Consider the following 22,184-nt stretch of genomic DNA (forward strand, 5'->3'; position numbering starts at 1 on the left):
TCAAATGAAGTGATTTTGCTTTAGTAAAGAATGAAAGAAAGAGCTATAAGGAGTATCTTCACAAACATCTTTGCGCGTCAGCTGCCTCGGTAAAACATTACAGGTACTGATGAAGAAAGACAGAGCTAAATGCTTCATTTATAAAGCTGCAATGCCACAGCACGAATCAGGGCAGCCAGAAACAGAAACGGCTTCTTGTGTAGAATATAAATTAGTTATCCAGGGTGAAATTAAAGAAAGAAGCACAACAAAAGCAGGGTTAGCTAAAACTAGCTATCATCTTGATAAAAACACCATATAAACACATCATATAATATAATATAACAGTGTGATTTTGCAGGGGTTAATAGTGTAGGAATATGACAAATAAATGCAACTAACAAATTTACACAGAATGTGATTACACGTAAAATTCATGTGGTTTTTCTGTAAGGGTCGTTACCCATGTAAAGAACGTAAAGAGTTAAAAATGTATGAACATAACGGCACTGGATAAAATATGAACTTATAAACCAATTAACTCATATCTGCAAACCAATATGTAAGACCTTCTATTAGAACTAACTGCATTTTTTGAGCCATTTTTGTAAATACCTGCTCCCAAGGTGGATATATGAAGTCAGTTTCCGTCAAGTTCAATAAGGTATAGTTTATCACATCTATGAATGTTTCACTAACATTTGAAAACATGTCCAAGTGCTTTTTAAGCTTGATTTTGGACAGTATATCTAGCGTTTCATCGTTTAAAACCATACAATACATTACTGTGCATTTGTTATTACTTGACATTCATATATTTTAAATACTTTGGGCCTCAGTATGATAACGTCACATTTTGAACCATGAATGCATATGTAATATATGTTTCTACTGACAGAAAGAGATGAAAATGATGAAAAGAGGTACAGTAGCAGAGGGGAGAAAAACATATTGATGTGACTGATCAATGAACCGCCGAAGTCATTCATAAACCCTTGCTGCCCCCTCGTGGACATAAATGGAAGTGCTTCATTCTGACCACCTCAAGACTTTTCTAAGTGCACGTTGCAAGTGTGTTCTGGATGGTTGCCAAGTCAAAAGAGCCCTTCTTTCTATGACAATCCGATCCCTAGATATGACTTTGGTCAAGTTTTTAATTAACCAATTTTATCGCCTACCACACAAAAATCGTACTTTCAACAGTTGTGGTCAGAATTATTGACACCACTGATAAATATGGTCAAAGATGGCTGTAAAAATAAATCTGCATTGTTTATCCTTTTGATCTTTCATTTAAAGGGGTACTTCAGCGCTGGGAAGATGAATGTGTATTTAAAGTGGGTCATTTATGTAGTAGAAATGTGAAATTATTTTTGCATTTGGTGCCTTCTAGACCGAGAAAAGACAGAAAATGTAATTTTGTCTCATGTGGATGAAAGACAACAACTCCCAGAATGCACTTGCTTCGCTGCTCTACAAGGTCACTCCCAAAGCCACTGGTTATATCACTTGCCCACCGCCCCCAACGTCGTTTTGGTATTCATAGTAATAAAATAATTTTGTTCAGTTCGAAAACAGACACTTCAATTAAAAACTGAACGTGTTTTCAATAAAGTGTGAGTGAGCCGAACGAAAGGCACGGCACAAAACGCAGCAGGAGTCAGATCTCATTCATCACGAGAGAAGAGCTGAGCAGAGCTGAGGTAAGCGCGGCTGTCATTCTCGGCGCGTGTCCAGTCTGGCGCATTATCAGATCATGCCTATGGAAGCTAAACTTTCATAGGAATTCATTGAAAAGTTGAAACACTCACTTTGCTCCGTACCGCTCCGTTATGAATGCCAGAGCTGAGCGGCAGCGGTCGTGCACATTTACATTCTGTGAGCGAGATCCCACCCCTGTGGGCGGATTGATAACATGCGGAACTAGCTCCTTCTACTGGCTGTAGTCTATAGCCTCTGGCCAAAAAATCCCCAGATGACGCAAAATGACGATATTTGTGTCATCGGAGGATTTTTTCCAGAAATAAAATGCATAATTCTCTCGTCTCAAGGGGACATGAGGGGAGAAAGTACGTTAATTTGAATATACTACCAGGTTTCTACTGATACAAAGCTTAACCCTCCTTATCTAGTTACCTTGTTACCCTCAAATCTAGTAACATTTGTTACCCACTGGGGTCAATTTGACCCCAGCAATTTAAACCTCCAGAATATTATTATTAATTTTTTTTACAAAGGTTTATGTCTCAGGTCATTTATGTCTGACAGCATATCTGGTGGGCCCTGGAACCATTTTGATGACATTAGCAGCACTATGGCTACCCTGTCATTCACGTGGGGAGGCAGGACCATAATAACATGAACTAGTAGTGGTTCTCGCAATACTACAGGTATGGTTTGGTAAGGTTAGATTAGAGCCCTAAATCAGAAGGAAGTTGTTTGAATGTTACATTGAATATATACAATTATAGCATGTTATAGTGACCTCAATAAAACAATCTAAACAAATAGGTGTAAAATTGATTTTTCTTATGTTTTATACAGCTAAAAGAGCCTGGGGTCAAATTGACCCCAAAGAACACAGATGCTACAAAATGTGTACAGGACATTGGAAAAATATAATCATGTTAATTTTATGTTTACAGAGTTGTCCCCATTAAATTAGGAAAAGTCATTCAATCTAAAGCAAAAAAAATGATGTCAATCGTGTTTTTACAGACGTTAAACATTGAATGGGGTCAAATTGCCCCCAAAGATAATATGAGGGTTAATGCAAAATCGCTGAAGTAACCCTTTAAATTAAAAAAATAAAAATAATAAATAAAAAAAAAACACAAAAAATAAAAATCAAACCTTTCATTGAAGTAAAAGAATTGAAAGTGGGGGGTTTCACCTTATGAAATAAATGCTTTTCTCCAAAGCACGTTGGCCATAATTATTGGCACCTTTTTATTAAATACTTTCGCAAACTGTTAACTAAACAAAATTAATTATATCTCTTAACAGTTTAAAAATCAGGTTGATACTGTAAGTTTTTCTAATCTCATCAGAAATAATAATTCAATTATAATAAATATATATTTAGGAACATTATAAAATAAAAAAATCCAACTTGATCCATCCACCATGAAAAACATTACTATGTTTGGGAAACATCAAACCTTCGTTTTTCTTTTTTTCTTTTTTTTTTGCAGGGGTCATACTGACCTCGAACTGAAAAAACTAATACTGAACAAATTATTTTAAATGAAATGATAAATTAAAAAATTTCTTCTCTGCATTTCTCAGCTTGCTTCCTAATCTAGTTAAACCGGGTATTGTACATTACGATGTCTTTGACAAATTGTTCTGCACCTCTTTTGTAAGTCCCTTTGGATAAAAGCATCTGCTAAACGCATAAATGCAAATCATAATACTTAGGATTTGTTCATATTTGTAATGCGAAGAACTTGGCAAGCAATAAAATATTTAAAGTGGAGGGATAATCCTGCAGGAAAAATAAAACAATCACAGGCAAAAGCGTGAAATTACGACATTAAAACGTTTTTCAATTCCAGAACTGCACGAGAGGAGATTTGTGAGACGACATGTTTTGAATCACCCACCTGGGGCTTGTCCATTCCTGATGGCACAGCCTGAACTCGTCTCGTGTCCGCATCATGATCTGCACAGAAAAGAGATTAAATATAGTCAGCCGTCTCCTATCAGTCATAAATCAGAGTTTGTGTGTGCCTTTAATGTCTTCATGCTTGTTTGGAAAGAAAGAGACACTGAGAACATAAATTCAGTATCAGCAGACAGAGACACAGATCTGGGGCATTAGAGACGTCCTGATGGATGGAGCTGTAGGAGCGGGCCTGCGGCGGGTAGGAAAATGACTTTCGGGCGAGTGAGGATCACAGGTCTGGCTCTTACGGGGCCCAAGGGGCTCCTGCAATGAGTCATCACTGCGATGAAGTCATGGTGACATGACCCCACACTGACCTCCATGGTTTTCCCCCAAATAAGATGTTGTTGGGATTGGGAGATAGAGGATGTTTTTATTGGATTCTTTATTTTAATGGAGAGAGGGGAAAATATGAGAGATTCCACTCCATGTATGGACTTTTGAATTACTCACCGGATTCAAATTAAGAGTCACAACAGTGTTGGTAAACAATTAAACACAGTAAATACAGTGATGCTACCAACTACATTTTTCAGTAGAAAGCTCACAAATGTCAATCATTTTTGTACTATTGTACAGCAAATGTCTACCAATTACTGACAAAATTTCTTCAAAATTTCAAATAAAAAAAATGATATTTAGGAGTATATATTTGCATAAAACTGGTCAAAATAACGAAAAAAGATGTCATGCTTTCAGACCTCGTAGCCGGACGCCAGCTGAACTTAGCCCCGACCACAACATTTGAGGTCAGGAAGTTCGGTCTGGACTTGATCCGTTGTGGAGCAACTATATGCTCAAACCAGAGCTGTTCGGACCAATCAAATTGTCAGGACGGGCTTTATACGATGTCACCAAAGAGCGCTTGGGTTTAATTCGTTCTAATCCTAAACGGAGAACTTGTTCGTACATACATTCACCTTTACTATTTCTCTCAAAAATAATGATCGTGTTGGTAAGTACTCCGTGTGTCCTTAAATAATTTTTTACAACACCAGCAAAGATCGTTTACACTCATCTTCTACTTCTTCCAGCATCACAGCGTGCGTGCAGTTGAGTTCTGTTGACAACTATGCGTCGCTCTGTTGTTCTGATTGGTTGTAGGTCTATCCAATTGAGTGCAGAGGCATTTTCTTTCCTGGTTTGGTTGAAACACGCCCCATAATCACAGCCCAATGGAGCAGTTTATATTACATAAGTATTGTTTTATTTAAAAATGAATATAAACTCTAAATAGAGCATTTTTGGGTGAACTAACCATTTGTTTCAATATTTGTCAAAAGCTGGAAACTTTTTCCAAATGACAGCTTGACTGTACTTTAACTAGTTTAAACTATGAGTAGCTTGTTGAGAAGCTACAGCTTCAAAGTCCCGACACCGCTGGAGAATGAAAACAAAATCTAATCTTCTGACGTTATGCATTTCAGCCAGATCTGAGCATCTTCTCAGTCAATATCCACAAGAACAGCTCATCTTCCCGTCTCTTGTTTTAATTTGCAGTGCTTTTTGCCTGTGCATTTTAACACGGACCAGCCTTGTGCCGTCACTTCAGACAGGAAGAGATCTGCGTCTCATTATGCGCTGTGGTTTTGCCACAGACAGACTACAGACTCACACACACTCTCTCTCTCTCTCTTTTACACACAGACACAGAGGCATGGGAACCAAAGGTTCACAAGAACAAAGACCAGGGTAAGATAAGCCATTAAAGAACAAAGAGGAAAACAGCGAGACAGAGTGAGCTGTTTTCTAAAGGAATGATGAAAGAAAAGGAAATGATGATATGGAGAATATGGAATCTACTGCATCTGATGCAACATGTGTTGCACATTCATCCACAATCTGATCCCTGAACAGCCCTGTCTGAAATCCTCAGATATGTCGAATTCACATTGAATACTACATACTTCAAATGAAAAATTAGACCTTAATAATTATAACTATTAACTGCTTTTTAATTGAATGACACTTACACGGGGGTGTGTGTTAAGTTGATCAAATTGCATTGTGGGATACAGCATTTGCAGTGTGCTCTGGTTTTATATTGCATATTATAGAAATGTTTGTAGGTCATCATCAGTATGTTCTGTATATACTAAAAATATGCATATGTCGGAAACCGTGATACATTATTTCGGGATTCTTTGCACAGAAAGTGCAAAGGAACAGTATTTATTTGAAATAGAAATATTTTTTAGTATTATAAATGTTATTATTGTCACTTTTTATCAATTTAATGCATCCTTGTGGATCAGAAGTATTAATTTCTTTCAGGAAAAAAAAGCATCCTGCTGACCACAAATTTTGAACGGGTAGCATAAACTATTCCAAACAGCCTATGCCATTCAAAAGACTGACTGTATTGCACCAGTAGTGGGCACTCTTCCATATTCCTACTTGCTTCCGGTACCATCTACTGTTTATCCAATGTGTATGTGTGTCACACCACAGAGTAAGTGCTGACACAGATATAAAAGCTTGAAAATAAAGGCTTGGATAAAAGGCCCATAAAGCTTCATAGAGATGAGGCATTAAACAGATGTGGACAAGATTGTTGACTCATCTTGAAGAGTCAGCAGCTCCGACTACTGTTATTTGAGTCCAGCTGACGCTGAAAAAATCCTTTGTTTTTGCTCTCAGCTGTGTCCACATGTATGAAAATACTACAGAGACACGAGAACAAAATGAGAAAGATGTCTCTTAAATTAGACGTCTTTTAAATTCAACTTAGCCCACCTTGTGGCTCAGTGTCTGTGTGTTTGGGGCTTCCTCTGGCTCTTCGATCTGGCCTCTTGTTGCCAGGGCTTCCTCCTCCTCCTCCTCCAGAGCTGCTGTGGCTCTTGCCATGGCCGTTCGCTGTGGTGGTGCAGGCCGTGTTGTTCTTGTAGCTGCTGGACAGCGGGCTGGTCACCTGACTTAGACCTGTACGCTCCACTGGCTGTTTGAGCTTCTTAGGTGGAGGTTTACAGTACTCCTCATGACCCATGAAAGTGGAGACGTTATACAGTGGGATGATCTCTGAGATAAGACAAAGATCATAATTACACTACAGAAAGTCAAGTAAATGTCACAAAGTCAAAGTGCAGCGTTGTGTAAAAGTGCAGAATTATATAAACATATGAGCACAAAAAAGTTAAATCAACATGTATTTATAAAATATATATTTAATACTACTAATATATTTTATATTCAATATAGAATGTATATTCTAGTCTTCAAATCTAATTTAACTGTTGTATACATAGTAGCACAATAATGTAAAAGGAATCAAAACGATCTTCAATTTGAGCTTAGTTTTTCTATTTAAATTCTATTAAAATTAAATGAATGTAAAAAATTAAAAAAATTAAAAAAAATAAATAAACACATTTTATATAGATTATATATATAATTATTTATAGTATATTATATATATACACACACATACATATATATACATATACACACACAATAATAATAATAATAATAATAATAATAATAATAAACTAAACTACTTTTGCACAGAATTATATACACAATACCTAAACTAAAACACATATTTATATATTTAATTAAAATTTTAGTTTAGTAAAGAAATACATATATTTTAAATACTACAATATTTTTTATAAGTATAAATATTTAGTACATTTATATTCATTTAGTAAAAAGAAAAAAGGTCTTTAAAACACTGAGAAACATCAAGCATGTTCAAACTTTTCAATTATAATGTATCTTCAGATTGGTTGTGTTTTCATAGCTTTGTGTGGTATTTTGTCATTCTTTCATGTTGAGCCAGGTTAGGACAGTGTTATGATTTAGTATAAAGACATGGTTGCCAATCCTCACTGAAGTATGCGTTTAAATAACTGAATAAGACCAGTAACTTTAAGTCTGCTATGGACTATGCAGCTTTACCTTCCGGGTAGATGGGTGGCAGGCGATGCTGGTAGAACTGGTGCGGGGGCACGTCACCGGGGCTGACTGGGGGGTAGTATGACGTGTGTGAGGCTGGAATAAAGTGTGGGTGGGTCAGGTACGGAGGGTGAATGTGGTGGCTCGGGGATAGAGCCGGAGAGTAACTGGGGGGGAAACATTCAGAATGAGGTGTCACCACAACCCTCCGCACGCCCGTGTTGTCCTCCAGAACCTGAAAATACAAACATGCAGACATCAAGCCAAACAATTCCCAACATCACAGGCTCTCTGATGTCAGCCATTAGTACCCAGCCCGACAAATAATACAGCCCGTCTCTGGATATAATGTGCAAACAGTTGCAACCGCAGACGTTCAATGCTACTTTAAACAAAGGGCAGGAATGCGAAAGTAAAAAAGGCCTTCTAATGGAACGGGTATCAAATACATTCCAGTGGAGGAATGCATGCATGCATGCAAGATGGTTACAGGAATCACAGATCTGCTGGTACAGTTCACATGAGAGAAATCAACCCAATGACAGCAACTTCTAACCCTGAGTGATCCTAAAGTCAGTTTGGTCTCCCAGGGTTAGAAGGTGATGTCAGTGACGACAGCAGAAACCAAGCCAAAGTGCTCAGTTATGCTTTTACTGGAGGGAAGAACTGTTTGGATCTGCAAGGCCTTCTGGGAATTCAGTATGTTCTAGGTTCAAAGAGTGAAATATTAAAACATGTATTATATGTTTTAATATTAAAACTTCCCTTTGGGAAGTTTCTTCTTTCTACATCGTAAATTGATATAATGTGCATTTAAGTGATTAAATGACTGAAGATGAGGCAATGAGTGTTTTCTGGTGTGCCTTATTGCCATTCTTCATCCTCAGTACACAAAATGCGTACAAACTGTACAGTCAACATTCATAATTAAAATTTATTGCCAAAACCAAGCTTTCGCACAGCCCACCAAACATGGGCTGGTCCTGCCCTTCACATTCGGTTTGGAATGCACTAATGAATCATATTTACACGAGTGACCTTAGTGCCATTCAGCCCCCACTGTTTTATTACACCCCACAACTCACACCCTTTTTCCTGCCCTCTCCGCAAGGGTTTTTTGACCTTTCAACTGAAATGTCATCGCCGCTGACCTTTAGCAAACTCTTGCCTGACACCGTTCAGTAAAGATGAATAACTTGGAATTTTGTGCACGTCTGTCTGTTGTTTGTTTGGTTGCCACATTCTGGACGGACACTTTGTGAGCGTGTTTTCAAGAAAGCGATATTCGCCTGTGAGGGGTGAAATCGCATCCTTATTGTGCAAGAGAGGTTTCGCCACCCCGACGCACGGCCCTGACCCATTCCTGCCGGTTACCTGGGAGACGTAGCCAGGAGGAACATGGATTGGTGGAATGGAACCATTCGGTGACATCATGGGAACTTCAGCAGGCCCTGAGGCAGAAAAAAAAGAGAAGAAAGCAGTCAATCAAACGGTAACACAATGCTGACTCCGCCTCCTCATTCCACCACGTAATGCAAGGCTCAGCAATGAAAATTCCAGGGGCAATGAGAAAACAGCAGAAAAACAGGAATTTGTTGATAATAAAAGACACACATATGCTTAGGAGATTGAATTACAGAAGTTATTAGTGATATAAGTGAGCTATGCTTCAGTGTTTCACACTCAAACGATATATACTATATCAAATCTGCTTAAAATGTTAAATATATTATCGGCCAGTGAGATCTTTAAAGTTGGATATATAGTACATCCAACACTCATGAAAAAGCAATATATACACCATTTAGTAAAACTTAGCTCCACGATTATTTACATTAGCCTAAATGTAAATTTTATTATCGCGGAGCTCATCCAACCTTGATTGTTTATATTGTAGCAAAATGTGAACTATATTACTGTCCGGCGACATATTCAAAGCTATATAGTTCTGCACACATACTGTACCCCTACATAGCGATAAATACACTATAGCAAATTTCACCTGCTTGTCTGTTTATATTGTTGCAAAATGTAAACTACATCATCACCCTGCTCTAACATGATAAATATGACAATAAAGCATAAAGATACACTATTTTGGCAAAAGTTTTTGGACATCTGTTTGTGTCATTTGTGAGGTCAGGCACTGATGTTGGACAAGAAGGCCTGGCTCACAGTCTCCGCTCTAATTCATCCCAAATGCGTTTTATCGGGTTGAGGTCAGGACTCTGTGCAGGCCAGTCAAGTTCCTCCACACCAAACTCGCTCATCCATGTCTTTATGGACCTTGCTTGTCATGTTGGAACAGGAAGGGGCCATCCCCCAAACTGTTCCCACAAAGTTGGGAGCATGAAATTGTCCAAAATGTCTTGGTATGCTGAAGGATTAAGAGTACCTTTCACTGGAATTAAGGGACCATGCCCAACCCCTGAAAAACAACCCCCACACCATAATCCCCCCTTCACCAAACTTTTCACTTGGCACAATGCAGTCAGGCAAGTACCGTTCTCCTGGCAACCGCCAAACCCAGACTCATCCATCGGATTGCCAGACAGAGAAGCGTGATTCGTCACTCCAGAAAACCCATCTCCACTGATATAAGGCTTGGATCCAGCAGCTCGGCCATGGAAACCCATTCCATGAAACTCTCTACACACTGAATTCACTCCTGAGAGCGACCCATTCGTTCACAAATGTTTGTAGAAACGTCTGCATGCCTAGGTGTTTGATTTTATACACCTGTGGCCAAGGAAGTGATTGGAACTTGGAGTAAAATTTGGAGGAGTGTCCCAATACTTTTGGCAATATAGTGTATTAAGATATTATAAACGTTAACAACATCATGATTTAATGTAAAGCTGCTTTGAGTGTATTGTGAGAAGTGCTTTACAAATTGACCCACTATCCCACTGAACTTCATAGGCCTATATTTGGTACTGTGGCATTGGGTTAAACAAACAGTTTAAGGCATTGTTTATGGCTTCACCACAGTCAACGCAATAGTAATAGAGCCATCAGATCCAACTGGTGCACCACAGGAAGAAACGGCCACCGGCGGCACACAAACCCTCTCTGTTATGGCTCTCATGGGATGCCGGTGAATGAAACCCCTCCACCCACCACACCGACTGTTTATTGTCAGAATATAAAGCCTAGAGAAGCAACTCAAAGCGCGTACTCTCATCCGGGGCTCGTGTAGAGGAGGGCCACCAGCTGTTTTAGACATCGCCGTCTCCTTCAGACCCTGCAGGAACCGTGGCGTGACAGCCTCCGGCGCACTAAATCACAAAATCACCCTGATGAATTTTACAGTTTCTTCTCGGTTTCTCCCCCATCAGTCAATACCGGGGTCAGTATCTCTCCAGCTAGCGGTTGCCGGGTTTGAATAAGACCCTGTTTGTGCTTGTATTGAAGGGGCTTCACAGGAGTTTCTTCAGCTGAGGGACGGGGGAAGGGTTTGTGTACACAGCGATGTGTGTGGGTCGTTTCACCAGGACATGAGTGTATACGCACGGCAGCTTAAAATAACCTTTTCATGGGGCGACGTGTACAGAGCACAACAAAATCCATTCAGATTGTTCTGCGTGTTTGGAAAAGGTCTTGCGCAGGTATGCGCCTTCAGACCCCCTTCTCTCTCGCTCCTGTGAAAGTGGAGGAGCTGGGTTTGAGGGTTTTGGGGAGGTGGGGGTGGTTAGATGACTGAGTGACAGGATTGTATCACAGGCTCTTAATATGAAGGGCCCTTTCATCCTTGACCCACCAAAAGAGAGAGAGCATGAGAGAAAAAGAAAGAGAAAAGAGAGAGAGAGAGAGAGAACTCAACACAAGCATTCCTTTACTGCAGCTGAAGGGGTGGAAGGGATGGATGGCGTGAAGGCTAAAGGATAGAAAGGCAGAACAGAACAAAAAAAGCCAGAACAAAAATCCTTAAGTCACATGATCAGTTACTAAAAAAAAAAATCAATATTCATTAACTAAAATAACGCTGACATATAATAAAATATAAATATTAGATGAAACTAAACGGAAATTAGAAATGTTGCCTTGGCATCTAGAAAAACTGCTGAAATAAAACTGAAATAAAAATAAATTAAACCTAAATAGAAATATTTTAAACACTAATATAGATGACAAAATCACATAAAACTAAAATAATATAAAAAAAATTATAAATACTATAATAGTATATAAGTAATACTAAAATAAGACTGTACATGCCATGATATGCCGATTAATTTTGTTGAGAAAAGTCCCTAAAAGATGATGAAGGTTTATATACAGGAATAAAAATGAATTAGAAAAGTATTTAAAATACACATACACGTGAGAGGGAATTGAGAGTTTTGGATCTCCTTTAAAAATATATATATTTGGTCGAACTTCTGATAAGGGTCCAATTTTCACAATTAACTAACTATTAACTATGACTTATGCCTCAATAAACTCCTAATTACTGCTTATTAATAGTTGGTAAGGTAGTTGTAAAGTTTAGGTTTTGGGTAGGATTAAGGATGTAATATATGGTCACGCAGAATAAGGCATTATTATGTGCTTTAAAAGTACTAATAAACAGCCAATATCCTAGTAATATGCATGCTAATATAAGCAATTATTTAATAGTGAGAACTGGACCCTAAACTAAAGTGTTACCAAATAATTATCATTTTTAAAAATTTATAATTGCAATAAATTAACAAGTTAAACTGGCAGCCCTAATTTTTACAGACATTTTTGAAGAAAATGTCAGCCCTGCTAACCTGTGCAAACCCGCCGCCATGATACTGGGGTGTCATGGTATGTTGCTAGGGTGTTGCTATGGTGTTCTAGGTGGTTGCTAGATACATGCTCACTGGCTTAAGTAAAAAGTGCCAATCCTCAAATCTCCATGATTCTGGCTTATAAGAATCGGACCACTTAGAATAGTAATGGCACACATTTCCTTATCAAGCACGATTTGAGGTATACTTCACAAAAAAGACAGAGGTGGACGTAAGAAAGAGGGGTAAAGCTGCTGGATTGCCAGGCTTCTCAGGAGGCTGTCGAGGAAGAGAGCCTCTTCAGCAGAACAAACCCCTCTTTGTGCTGCAGAGAGAGGCTCTCTCCCCCACTGCAGGGCCTGCTGGGTACTTCATAAAGTCCACTCAGTCAGTCCTGGGGGCCGCTGACACACCACCCAAAGTATGTGTGCGTGCACGTTCTCATGAGTATGTATTTTTGCTTTTACTCCAGATAAACTCTTGAGAAAAAGCTGCCAAGTGGAGTTTTCGGTTTTGTTCTTTTTACAGAAACAGTGATTGACAGCACATACATAGACTGCAGAGGAGCAAAACGGAAGTTCAATGTTCCACAAACGATCAGTTCCTAAGTAAGATCCACTAATTCACATTGGAAGGCTAGCTTGGCCAGACAGGGAGACGACAGGCAGAAAAGAGCAAAAGAAAGAGATGTTTCTGGAAGGAATGTGTTGCATCAATCTGAGGGCCACTGGGCAAAGAAAGGAAGTGCTTTTTTTTCTGCAAGGGATTGCAATGCTGATCTGTGTTTTTGAGCAAGTATTGCGTGCAGGATGCCATAGGAGAGGGGGGGGGGCACACTTGATATCACAGTTGTTTCTCCTAGATAACAGTAAGAATACATGGAGAGTTTTGATGAGGTTTTATACTTTTATACAAACAACCTAATGTTCCTTAAAAGAGATTGCAAAACTCTCAAACTGCTCAGATTTGCCATGACACCTTCAAATCAAAAATAGAGCTGTATGGTTCAGATATAAACCAAAATAGAGCAAATCACCTTTTAAATGTAACTTGACACTTAAAATATAATTTGTATCAAGTGGGTGGTGACAAGTGGCTTAAATGTATGTCATTGAATCATTCATTCAAGAGATTGGATCAACAATTATTCATCCAGTATTAAACAATTGAAATATTTATGAGCGAGTCATTGGATCATTCATTCAACCTGATTTTTTTTTTTTTCAGAACTCTATTCAGAATCAGGGGAGAATTGTGATCTCTTTTTTTTTTTATGAACTCTAACATTTCTCATTTAATCCAAGCCATGTTCTCCACATTTATTTTTATAGCTCAATAGCTTTTTATAGCTTTATTTGCCAACAATTGCAAAAACAAATTAGGAAACAATTGAGAAAATGTTTATTTTTCAACTAGATCTTTATATTTTCTGCAGAGAATGTCAGTGAGACAAAAGCAAAACTTGCCTCCACAATGCTTGGGTGTTAGAGGTGGTTGCTAAGTGGTTCTAGATCATTGTCTACAGGTCCAAGTCAAAAGAGCCCACCCATAAAGGGATACTTTACCCAAAAATGAAAATTGTGTCATACATTTTCTCACCCTCAAGATGTTCCAAAACTGCATGAATTTATTTAATCTGCTAAACACAGAACATATTTTGAAGGATGTGTAACAAAACAGTTGATGGTAGCCACTGACTTCCATAGTATGGGGAAAAAAATACTATGGAATTCAATGGTAACCGTCAACTGTTTGGTTACTCACATCCTTCAAAATATCTGATTTTAGCATAAGAAAGAAATTCATTCAAGTTTGGAAAATCTTGAGGGTGAGAAAATAATGACAGAATCTTAATTTTAAGCAATATTTCAAAAATGCTTTAGAAAAGTGTCTCGGGCCGAGTACCAAAACAAACATGTAGCCAATCAGCAGTAAGGGGCGTGTTGACTAATGATGGGGAGAAGAGAGTGCTTCGTGCACGTCTTTATTCAAAAGGTACAACACATAGTATGGACATTAGCTGAGCAACGACAGAAAGAGAGAGATGGCAGATAAAAACAAAAGTGAAAAATGTCTGTGGCACAAAAGAAGGCTTACGATCAGGCAAGAAGTAGGACCTGTGTAAATAACGGATCAGCTCTCCAGCGCTGGAGAGAACTCAAGGAGCGTGAAGGCCTGCAATTGGACGCCGAGGTTGCTTCATTTCTTCTCGATAGGTGAGTAACATTGGTTTTGTTCGGTTTCACAGAACTAATAGATGCTGGCCCTTCATTTCCACACCCTATAAGCCTCGATGGTCTAAACCTCCACTGTCGGTTTCAAACGTCAGCTCCCAAAGTGTGTCCGAAAAGTAAGTTAATATACGCCTAATATATACACTCACCTAAAGGATTATTAGGAACACCATACTAATATGGTGTTTGACCCCCTTTCACCTTCAGAACTGCCTTAATTCTACGTGGCATTGATTCAACAAGGTGCTGAAAGCATTCTTTAGAAATGTTGGCCCACATTGATAGGATAGCATCTTGCAGTTGATGGAGATTTGTGGGATGCACATCCAGGGCACAAAGCTCCCGTTCCACCACATCCCAAAGATGCTCTATTGGGTTGAGATCTGGTGATTGTGGGGGCCATTTTAGTACAGTGAACTCATTGTCATGTTCAAGAAACCAATTTGAAATGATTCGAGCTTTGTGACATGGTGCATTATCCTGCTGGAAGTGGCCATCAGAGGATGGGTACATGGTGGTCATAAAGGGATGGACATGGTCAGAAACAATGCTCAGGTAGGCCGTGGCATTTAAACGATGCCCAATTGGCACTAAGGGGCCTAAAGTGTGCCAAGAAAACATCCCCCACACCATTACACCACCACCACCAGCCTGCACAGTGGTAACAAGGCATGATGGATCCATGTTCTCATTCTGTTTACGCCAAATTCTGACTCTACCATCTGAATGTCTCAACAGAAATCGAGACTCATCAGACCAGGCAACATTTTTCCAGTCTTCAACTGTCCAATTTTGGTGAGCTTGTGCAAATTGTAGCCTCTTTTTCCTATTTGTAGTGGAGATGAGTGGTACCCGGTGGGGTCTTCTGCTGTTGTAGCCCATCCGCCTCAAGGTTGTGCGTGTTGTGGCTTCACAAATGCTTTGCTGCATATCTCGGTTGTAACGAATGGTTATTTCAGTCAAAGTTGCTCTTCTATCAGCTTGAATCAGTCAGCCCATTCTCCTCTGACCTCTAGCATCAACAAGGCATTTTCGCCCACAGGACTGCCGCATACTGGATGTTTTTCCCTTTTCACATCATTCTTTGCAAACTCTAGAAATGGTTGTGTGTGAAAATCCCAGTAACTGAGCAGATTGTGAAATACTCAGACCGGCCCGTCTGGCAAAAAAATTACTTAAATCACCTTTCTTTCCCATTCTGACATTCAGTTTGGAGTTCAGGAGATTGTCTTGACCAGGACCACACCCCTAAATGCATTGAAGCAACTGCCATGTGATTGGTTGATTAGATAATTGCATTAATGAGAAATTGAACAGTTGTTCCTAATAATCCTTTAGGTGAGTGTATGTTTGTTTCCTTTGGTTCCCCTTTTCGTGATCGATATAACCCTCTAATCTAGTCATAATTGTAATATTTTCGTTAGTTGGACTGTCGTGCTCGTGCTATCGAGCTGTTCATGAGAACTGTGTTAGTGTTTTTGGGATGGAAGGGATGACTTTTTCATTGAACATTCGACCTGGATTACCATAGTAACACACATTGCTTTCACTTATTGATGACATCATACCCTCGGTCGGCTTCAGTGATGCGCGGGTCAATGTATAAACAACCCGCACCCGACCGACGTTTTCAACTAACCCGCCCGCAACTCGGACCGCAAAAAAAAAAGAAGAAAATATTGTACCCGACCCGCTTCCTGACCCGCATTTTTTAAAAGTAGTAAATGCTCATCGTAGCTCATTGGGCCATTGAGAAAATGTTTCAGGCCCTGACGTGGTGCTCAGAGGTGCAGCAGCGAGAGCAGGAAGTTCTTGAGGCGGCCCATCATTTTCCATTTCAGCTCCAGATGCATATTATTGATGAACGCGATGTTTATGTTTCGACCCGGCTTGAAGAATTCATCAGCCCACATTTGGAAAACATTTGGAAAAGTGTGAAAGCCCTTAGGAGCGCAAACTGTTATTTTTCTGAATGCTGTATGATATAGCCTAGTGTTATGTAATACAGGCTTGATTTATTCATTTATTTCGTTTAATTTTCTTAACAATTAAGATGCTGCATGTGTTTATCCAGTCTAATCGAAGTGTGCGTCTCTCCCCCGACTTTCCCAACAAAAATCCCGCCCCCTCTCAGAAAATACATAAAACTGACTTTAAATGCGTTTAAAAGTAGCCTATTAAAATGGTACAATGGCATTGCTCAGTTCAACGTTTTGGGAAATCGGGCATTTTGTCCCGCGTCAGCATTTATTCAAAAGTTAATAACGCTCAACATTCAAAAGGTAAATAAGGATTTATTGACGATCCGACCGACCGTGACCCGAATATCATTAAAAATATTTTTGGATGACTCGTAACCGCGGGTAACCGCTCATTTTGGATCAACCCGCGCATCACTGGTCGGCTTCCACCATAGTCGTCGCCTGGGTTGCGTACGTGTGTTGGGGCGGAGCTAGCAAAATAGGGGTGTGTTTGTTTTGGTGATTTGAAATCTCAACATCGGTTACCAGAAATAGCTTACCCCACCTTTAAGTCTTTATGATATTCTACGTCTTCCCCCAATATAAGTCTAGCAGATTTATTTTATTTTTTTGACTGTTTTATAATCCACCAGTCAGAAATTCTTAGTCTAAACGCTTAAAAAAGGTGGTTTAGAACAAATTCCAAACCCTAAGTGTGCGCAACAAAAATAGAGATGCCACACTACTAAAAGAGAACTATTGAGCTATGAAAGAGAGACAGTCGAGCACATGAAAAACAACTCGTATGGAAAAACACAACATTCAGCTGCATATCAATTAATCTTCATAAATGAGAGAAAAACATCTAATGGTTGGACAAATGTTGAAAGACACACTATAATTTGACCCATCTATCAGAAATTCTTCGGTTTTTCCTTTCAGCCAGATGAAGTACCAGAATTCCAGACCTGCAGTCAATCTGATTATGTATATAGATCACAATTTTCTCTGGAGAGGGTTTGTGTGTCTCTCAGTACACGCAGTGTGTGTTTTCATGTGTCTGCGATTGCATGGTCCATTGTTCCTGCTGTAAACACTATCTGTCTCTCTCCATCCGACGAGGAAAATTCGCAGCTCAGGGAGCCGAAGTGTTTATCCAACAGACTCACTGATCAAGGGGACGTATTTGTGTTTCACAGACCATGGAGGCATTACATTTTTTTCCCTACACACAATCTATCCTAATTCAAGCACCATTATATAGTCCCACGACTAAACTTTGACAGAAGAAATGGCATAATCATAACAAAATATGATGCAAAGATCATTTTGTTGTAACTCCCCTCGGGTGAACTCCAAACACTGTTAAATAACAGACAGTAGAGCTATGCTTTCCTCACTGCATTTACACAGGCTCGAATCACAGGGTGAAGTGTATACCAGTCCTAAATATTTACTATGAAATGTTTGTATTTGCATTAATGAAAGTTAGTGCAGTATTCTTGGCTGAGTGCCTCGAGACACACTCCTCTGGACATACAGACAAACACACACTCTGTTAAAGGTCCCACAGGTAAAGATCTCCGTCAAGACTGCTGGCTTGGATCTGTGAATTTGAATAAACCGTATTCATAAAAAGAGAGACATATGTATGCTCTTTTACACATCTCTTTCAAACACACACACACACTCCACTGTCTTGGTATCCATTTTTAACTTATGGTGCTCCAGACCTCCTGACGTATTGATTGAAACTGATTTCACCCGTATAAGTCTGAACTATGTTTGATTAAATGTTTTAAAAAATGAACTATTTCTATGCCAATTATTGACAGACTAATAAATTGGCCAGAGTCAGACTAATTAATTTGCTGATATTTAGCCATCTGACATCAGACCATAACTAGATCACCTATGCCAATTAAGAATATTCGAATAATAAAATAAAATAAAAAAATAAAAAGTATTAATTAATTTCAAGATGTTTACTGTAATGTAAGTGCTGGTAGAATAAAATTTTTTAAATTCTTACATATAAATTACATTCAAACACTTAAATTGGATGGGTGGATGGATGCATAGATGGATGGAATAAACAAACAAACAAATAAATAAATAAATAAAATATATTTTTTCTTACATATAAATTACATTCAAATTCTTAAATTGGATGGGTGGAATGAATGAATTAATTAATGAATGAATGAATGAATGAATGCTGTTTTATACATATAAAATAATTTCTAATACTTTACTGGAATTTAAGTGCTGGTCAAATAAAATTAAATAAATAAATAAATACAATTCATTCATTTTTCAAATGTTTACTGAAATGTAAGTGCTAGTAAAATAAAATAAATACAAGAAAAAAAAAATGTATAGGATGCACAGATGTAGCAGGCAAATAAATAAACGGCCTAAGATATTGGGCACCACGGATAGGGATATGGCTGTGAACTCTTTCCTATGGGACACTGCGATGTTGATTCAACTGAATCTAAGACAAAGCCCACCTTTCAAAGCTAAAGCAAATTGGCTCAAAAACTGCAATATTCCAAACAGTCTGAAGATCCACCCTGCCTTGGGAACGGTGAGCCCTGTGGATATGTAGCGCTTGGCTGTGAATTCCCAGCATGCTTGGGGTGGGAGGGTGTTGGCTTTCAGGATGTGCAATAAAAATCATCCGTGGACTCATTCAGCTCCTGCGTGGAGAGCGTTATGCAAACAGCCCTCCAGGAAAACGAGACGACTTCACGGCTACCCTCCAGCCGCTCCCCCTCTCCGTCACCCTTCCGCTCTCAGCAGCTGATTAGTCCCGCTGTGGACGAGTCCGAGGAATGACCTGAATTACTCCCAGTGTCGTTGATAAAAGCCCATTCAGAGAATTAGACCAGGGTGTCGCTATCATGCCAGGCCATCTCTGGTGTTTCAAGGCATTGTTTTCATTTCCATGCTTCCCATCCTGAGTTAACAGGCTGAGAACTTTACCCTCTCCCCACCCAACATCCCTGAAAAAAACCAAAAGCAACGGAAGCTCGAGTGAATCACGCAACGATAAAGACGTGCTTCTGATTTATAGTTGCCGTCTGCTGGTCAGTTATTTCACTAGCTGGCTCCGGGACACGGTTTGACCTCGGTGGGGCTGAAGGGACTCTTGTGTAGGGAGATTCCCCAGAGGAGGGGGAGGGAAAATTACGTAGGAGGCAGGCCGGACCTTCCCCAGCTCCTCTCCAGCCCTGCACGCCTGATCAGCTTGTGCCTCCAATGCTGGACTGGGCAGCATTGCCCTTTCTGAACTGTCAACAAATCCACAGTAAAACGAAGCGAACAAATTAAGTCTTATTGACACGATCTGACTGGAACTTTGTTAAAAAATAAAGTTAATCCACGCATTCATAATATTAGGATACTCTCCTCCCATAAAATTGTGCATCTGAAAGAGAAACTCCTACAAATGCAATAAGGCCAGCCGCAAAAATAACCCTGTCCACGCCTTTTCAGCGCTAATTCTTCACTGCTGACAGTAGTTTTTTAATGCAAACTGTTAGCAACTCTGGCCCTTAAAATTATGCATGGAAATATAAACGTGCAGAAGAAGTAGTGAGAGGAAACAAGGGAGAAAGAGGAGAGTTCCATGGCAGACCTGCTCTGACATGCTCTGAACTCAGGAAGGAGTTTCCTTTGCTCTGACTTGATCTACAGTTCAGACTCTATGATAGAGTGGGTGAGAGAGGAAGACATGCAGAGGAAGAGAGAGATTCCTGGATCTGCCCTGTCTGGATGAAGCCCGTCACATTCATAAATGGTGCCATTGTCTGTCAAAAAAAAGTAAAAAATCCTTAAAAAGCCCAACATGTGCTTGCGTTACTCCAGATACAGATCAGACTCAGTGTGGTGTCTTACTTTAAATATATCCCAGGACTGAATCAAGCAGATAAAGACCAAAAAAACACCAACACAAAGACCTTAAGATTTTAAAACGAACATTCTTTCATTATTTTCTCACTCTCATGTTGTTCCAAAACGGTATGACTTTCTTTCTTTCTGTGGAGCACAAAATGTAAATTGATGAAGAATATCCTAGCCACTGTAATGGGAACTGGTGCTTTCAAGCATCAAAAATGGCACACAAGCACCGTGTAACCCCTATGCCCTACATTGCAAGACTAATGACAAGTCATATGTACAAGTGATACGTTCAAACTTGTACCTTTTTTGTTCCACAGAAGTCAAAAGGGTGAGTACATAATGACAGAATTTTCTTTTTTGGGTAAACTGCCACTTTAGGAATGTTTTTTTTTTAACAGATAAAATCTGTGATCACAGTGGGTTTGCACAGGTTAGTGATCCAGTGGAGGGTTATGGAGTTCACTCCTGTGAAGTGCACACTCATCCTGTTCTGCGAGCTGGGCAGTGCAAACTGTGCCAGTCCGTTTGGCAAGGACCAGAGGTGTCAATCTGCTGGGTTCGCTTTTATGCGAGCCCTTGTTATCCTGGAACTTGAGACTACGATTACCAAACCACTGCCCCATGAAGGCACGCAGAAAGCCTGCTGCAGGACACAGTGGTAGCTGAAAATAGTAGGTCAGCAAAAAAGAACCAAGAAAGAGCTAGAGAAATGAGAAGGAGAAAGAGGAGGAGGAGAAAAAACAAACTGGTGGAATGTTCCACTGTGTAATGTTCTGGAGAATGCGGCGGCAGTAGGTTGCAAACCAAGGAATTAGGATACGAAAACTTTTAAACGAAACAAGCGACAGAAGCTGTAAGAAAGAAAAATCACAACTGAGATCGCCCTAGCTCAACTGTTTCTCCTAGACGCCACCAAAACTAAAAGGAGACTTAAGACTTAAAGACATTAATAATATCACATGTACCTTAGAGTTTCAGATCTCAACAATGTCTCAGACTGTGCACAGATGTGCCATATTACTATACTAGGGCTGCACAATAGTAGACATTGCGATATTTTGTTTATGCAAGATTGTTTTCAGTCATATTTAATAGCTCAGTCAAAAGTAGGAACATGGCCTATGAAATTAAAAATATTATTGTTTTTATTGTGACAATTATTAAAGGATTAGTTCACTTTAAAATGAAAATTTCCTGATAATTTATTCACCCCCATCTCATCCAAGATGTCCATGTCTTTCCTTCTTCAGTCGAAAATAAATTAAGTTTTTGAGGAAAACATTCCAGGATTTTTCTTCACACAATGGACTTCAATGCAGTTTCAAAGGGCTTCAGAGGCTCTGCGTGATCCCAGCTGAGGAATAGGGTCTTATCTAGCGAAACCATTGGTCATTTTCAATAAGAAAAAAAAATTATATTTATATATTTTTTAACCTAAATTGCTCTTCTTGCGCTGCTCTGCGACGTGCCACGGATTGCGCAATCACGCCGAAAAGGTCACGCTAGACATAGGCGGAAGTACCGCCCCAAGCGAACGTGCAAAGACTAAAACAAACGGCCTTTACCAAAAACACTCCATCTTCAACTTCAAAATTGTCTGATATCGTTGTTTAACCTTTTTTTGCTAAAGGATGTTTGTATTAGCCTTCGCACGAGTGCTTTGTAAACACAGGGGCGGTACTTCTGCCTGCGTCTAGCTTTCCGACGTGATTACGTAATCCGTGGTGTGTCGCAGAGCAGCGCAAGATGAGCAACTAGGTTAAAAAGTATATGTTTTTTTTGG

At 39.4% G+C, this 22,184-nt stretch overlaps 1 protein-coding gene across 1 annotated transcript in view; it reads right to left on the bottom strand.

Moving 5' to 3' along the window:
• Positions 1-22,184, bottom strand: part of fndc3bb (fibronectin type III domain containing 3Bb) — a 77,491-nt gene that overhangs the window by 34,670 nt on the left and 20,637 nt on the right. Inside the window, exons 2-5 of the mRNA XM_079806653.1 lie at positions 8,915-8,991; positions 7,544-7,775; positions 6,383-6,664; positions 3,585-3,643 (exon numbers count right to left, since the gene is read on the bottom strand). Coding sequence (XP_079662779.1) covers positions 3,585-3,643; positions 6,383-6,664; positions 7,544-7,775; positions 8,915-8,974 — 633 coding nt within the window. The 5' untranslated portion in view covers positions 8,975-8,991. The remainder of the gene's footprint in view (positions 1-3,584; positions 3,644-6,382; positions 6,665-7,543; positions 7,776-8,914; positions 8,992-22,184) is intronic.

This window comes from Gobio gobio, assembly GCF_949357685.1.
Source record: "Gobio gobio genome assembly, chromosome: 23".
Classification (NCBI taxonomy): Eukaryota; Metazoa; Chordata; class Actinopteri; order Cypriniformes; family Gobionidae; genus Gobio; species Gobio gobio.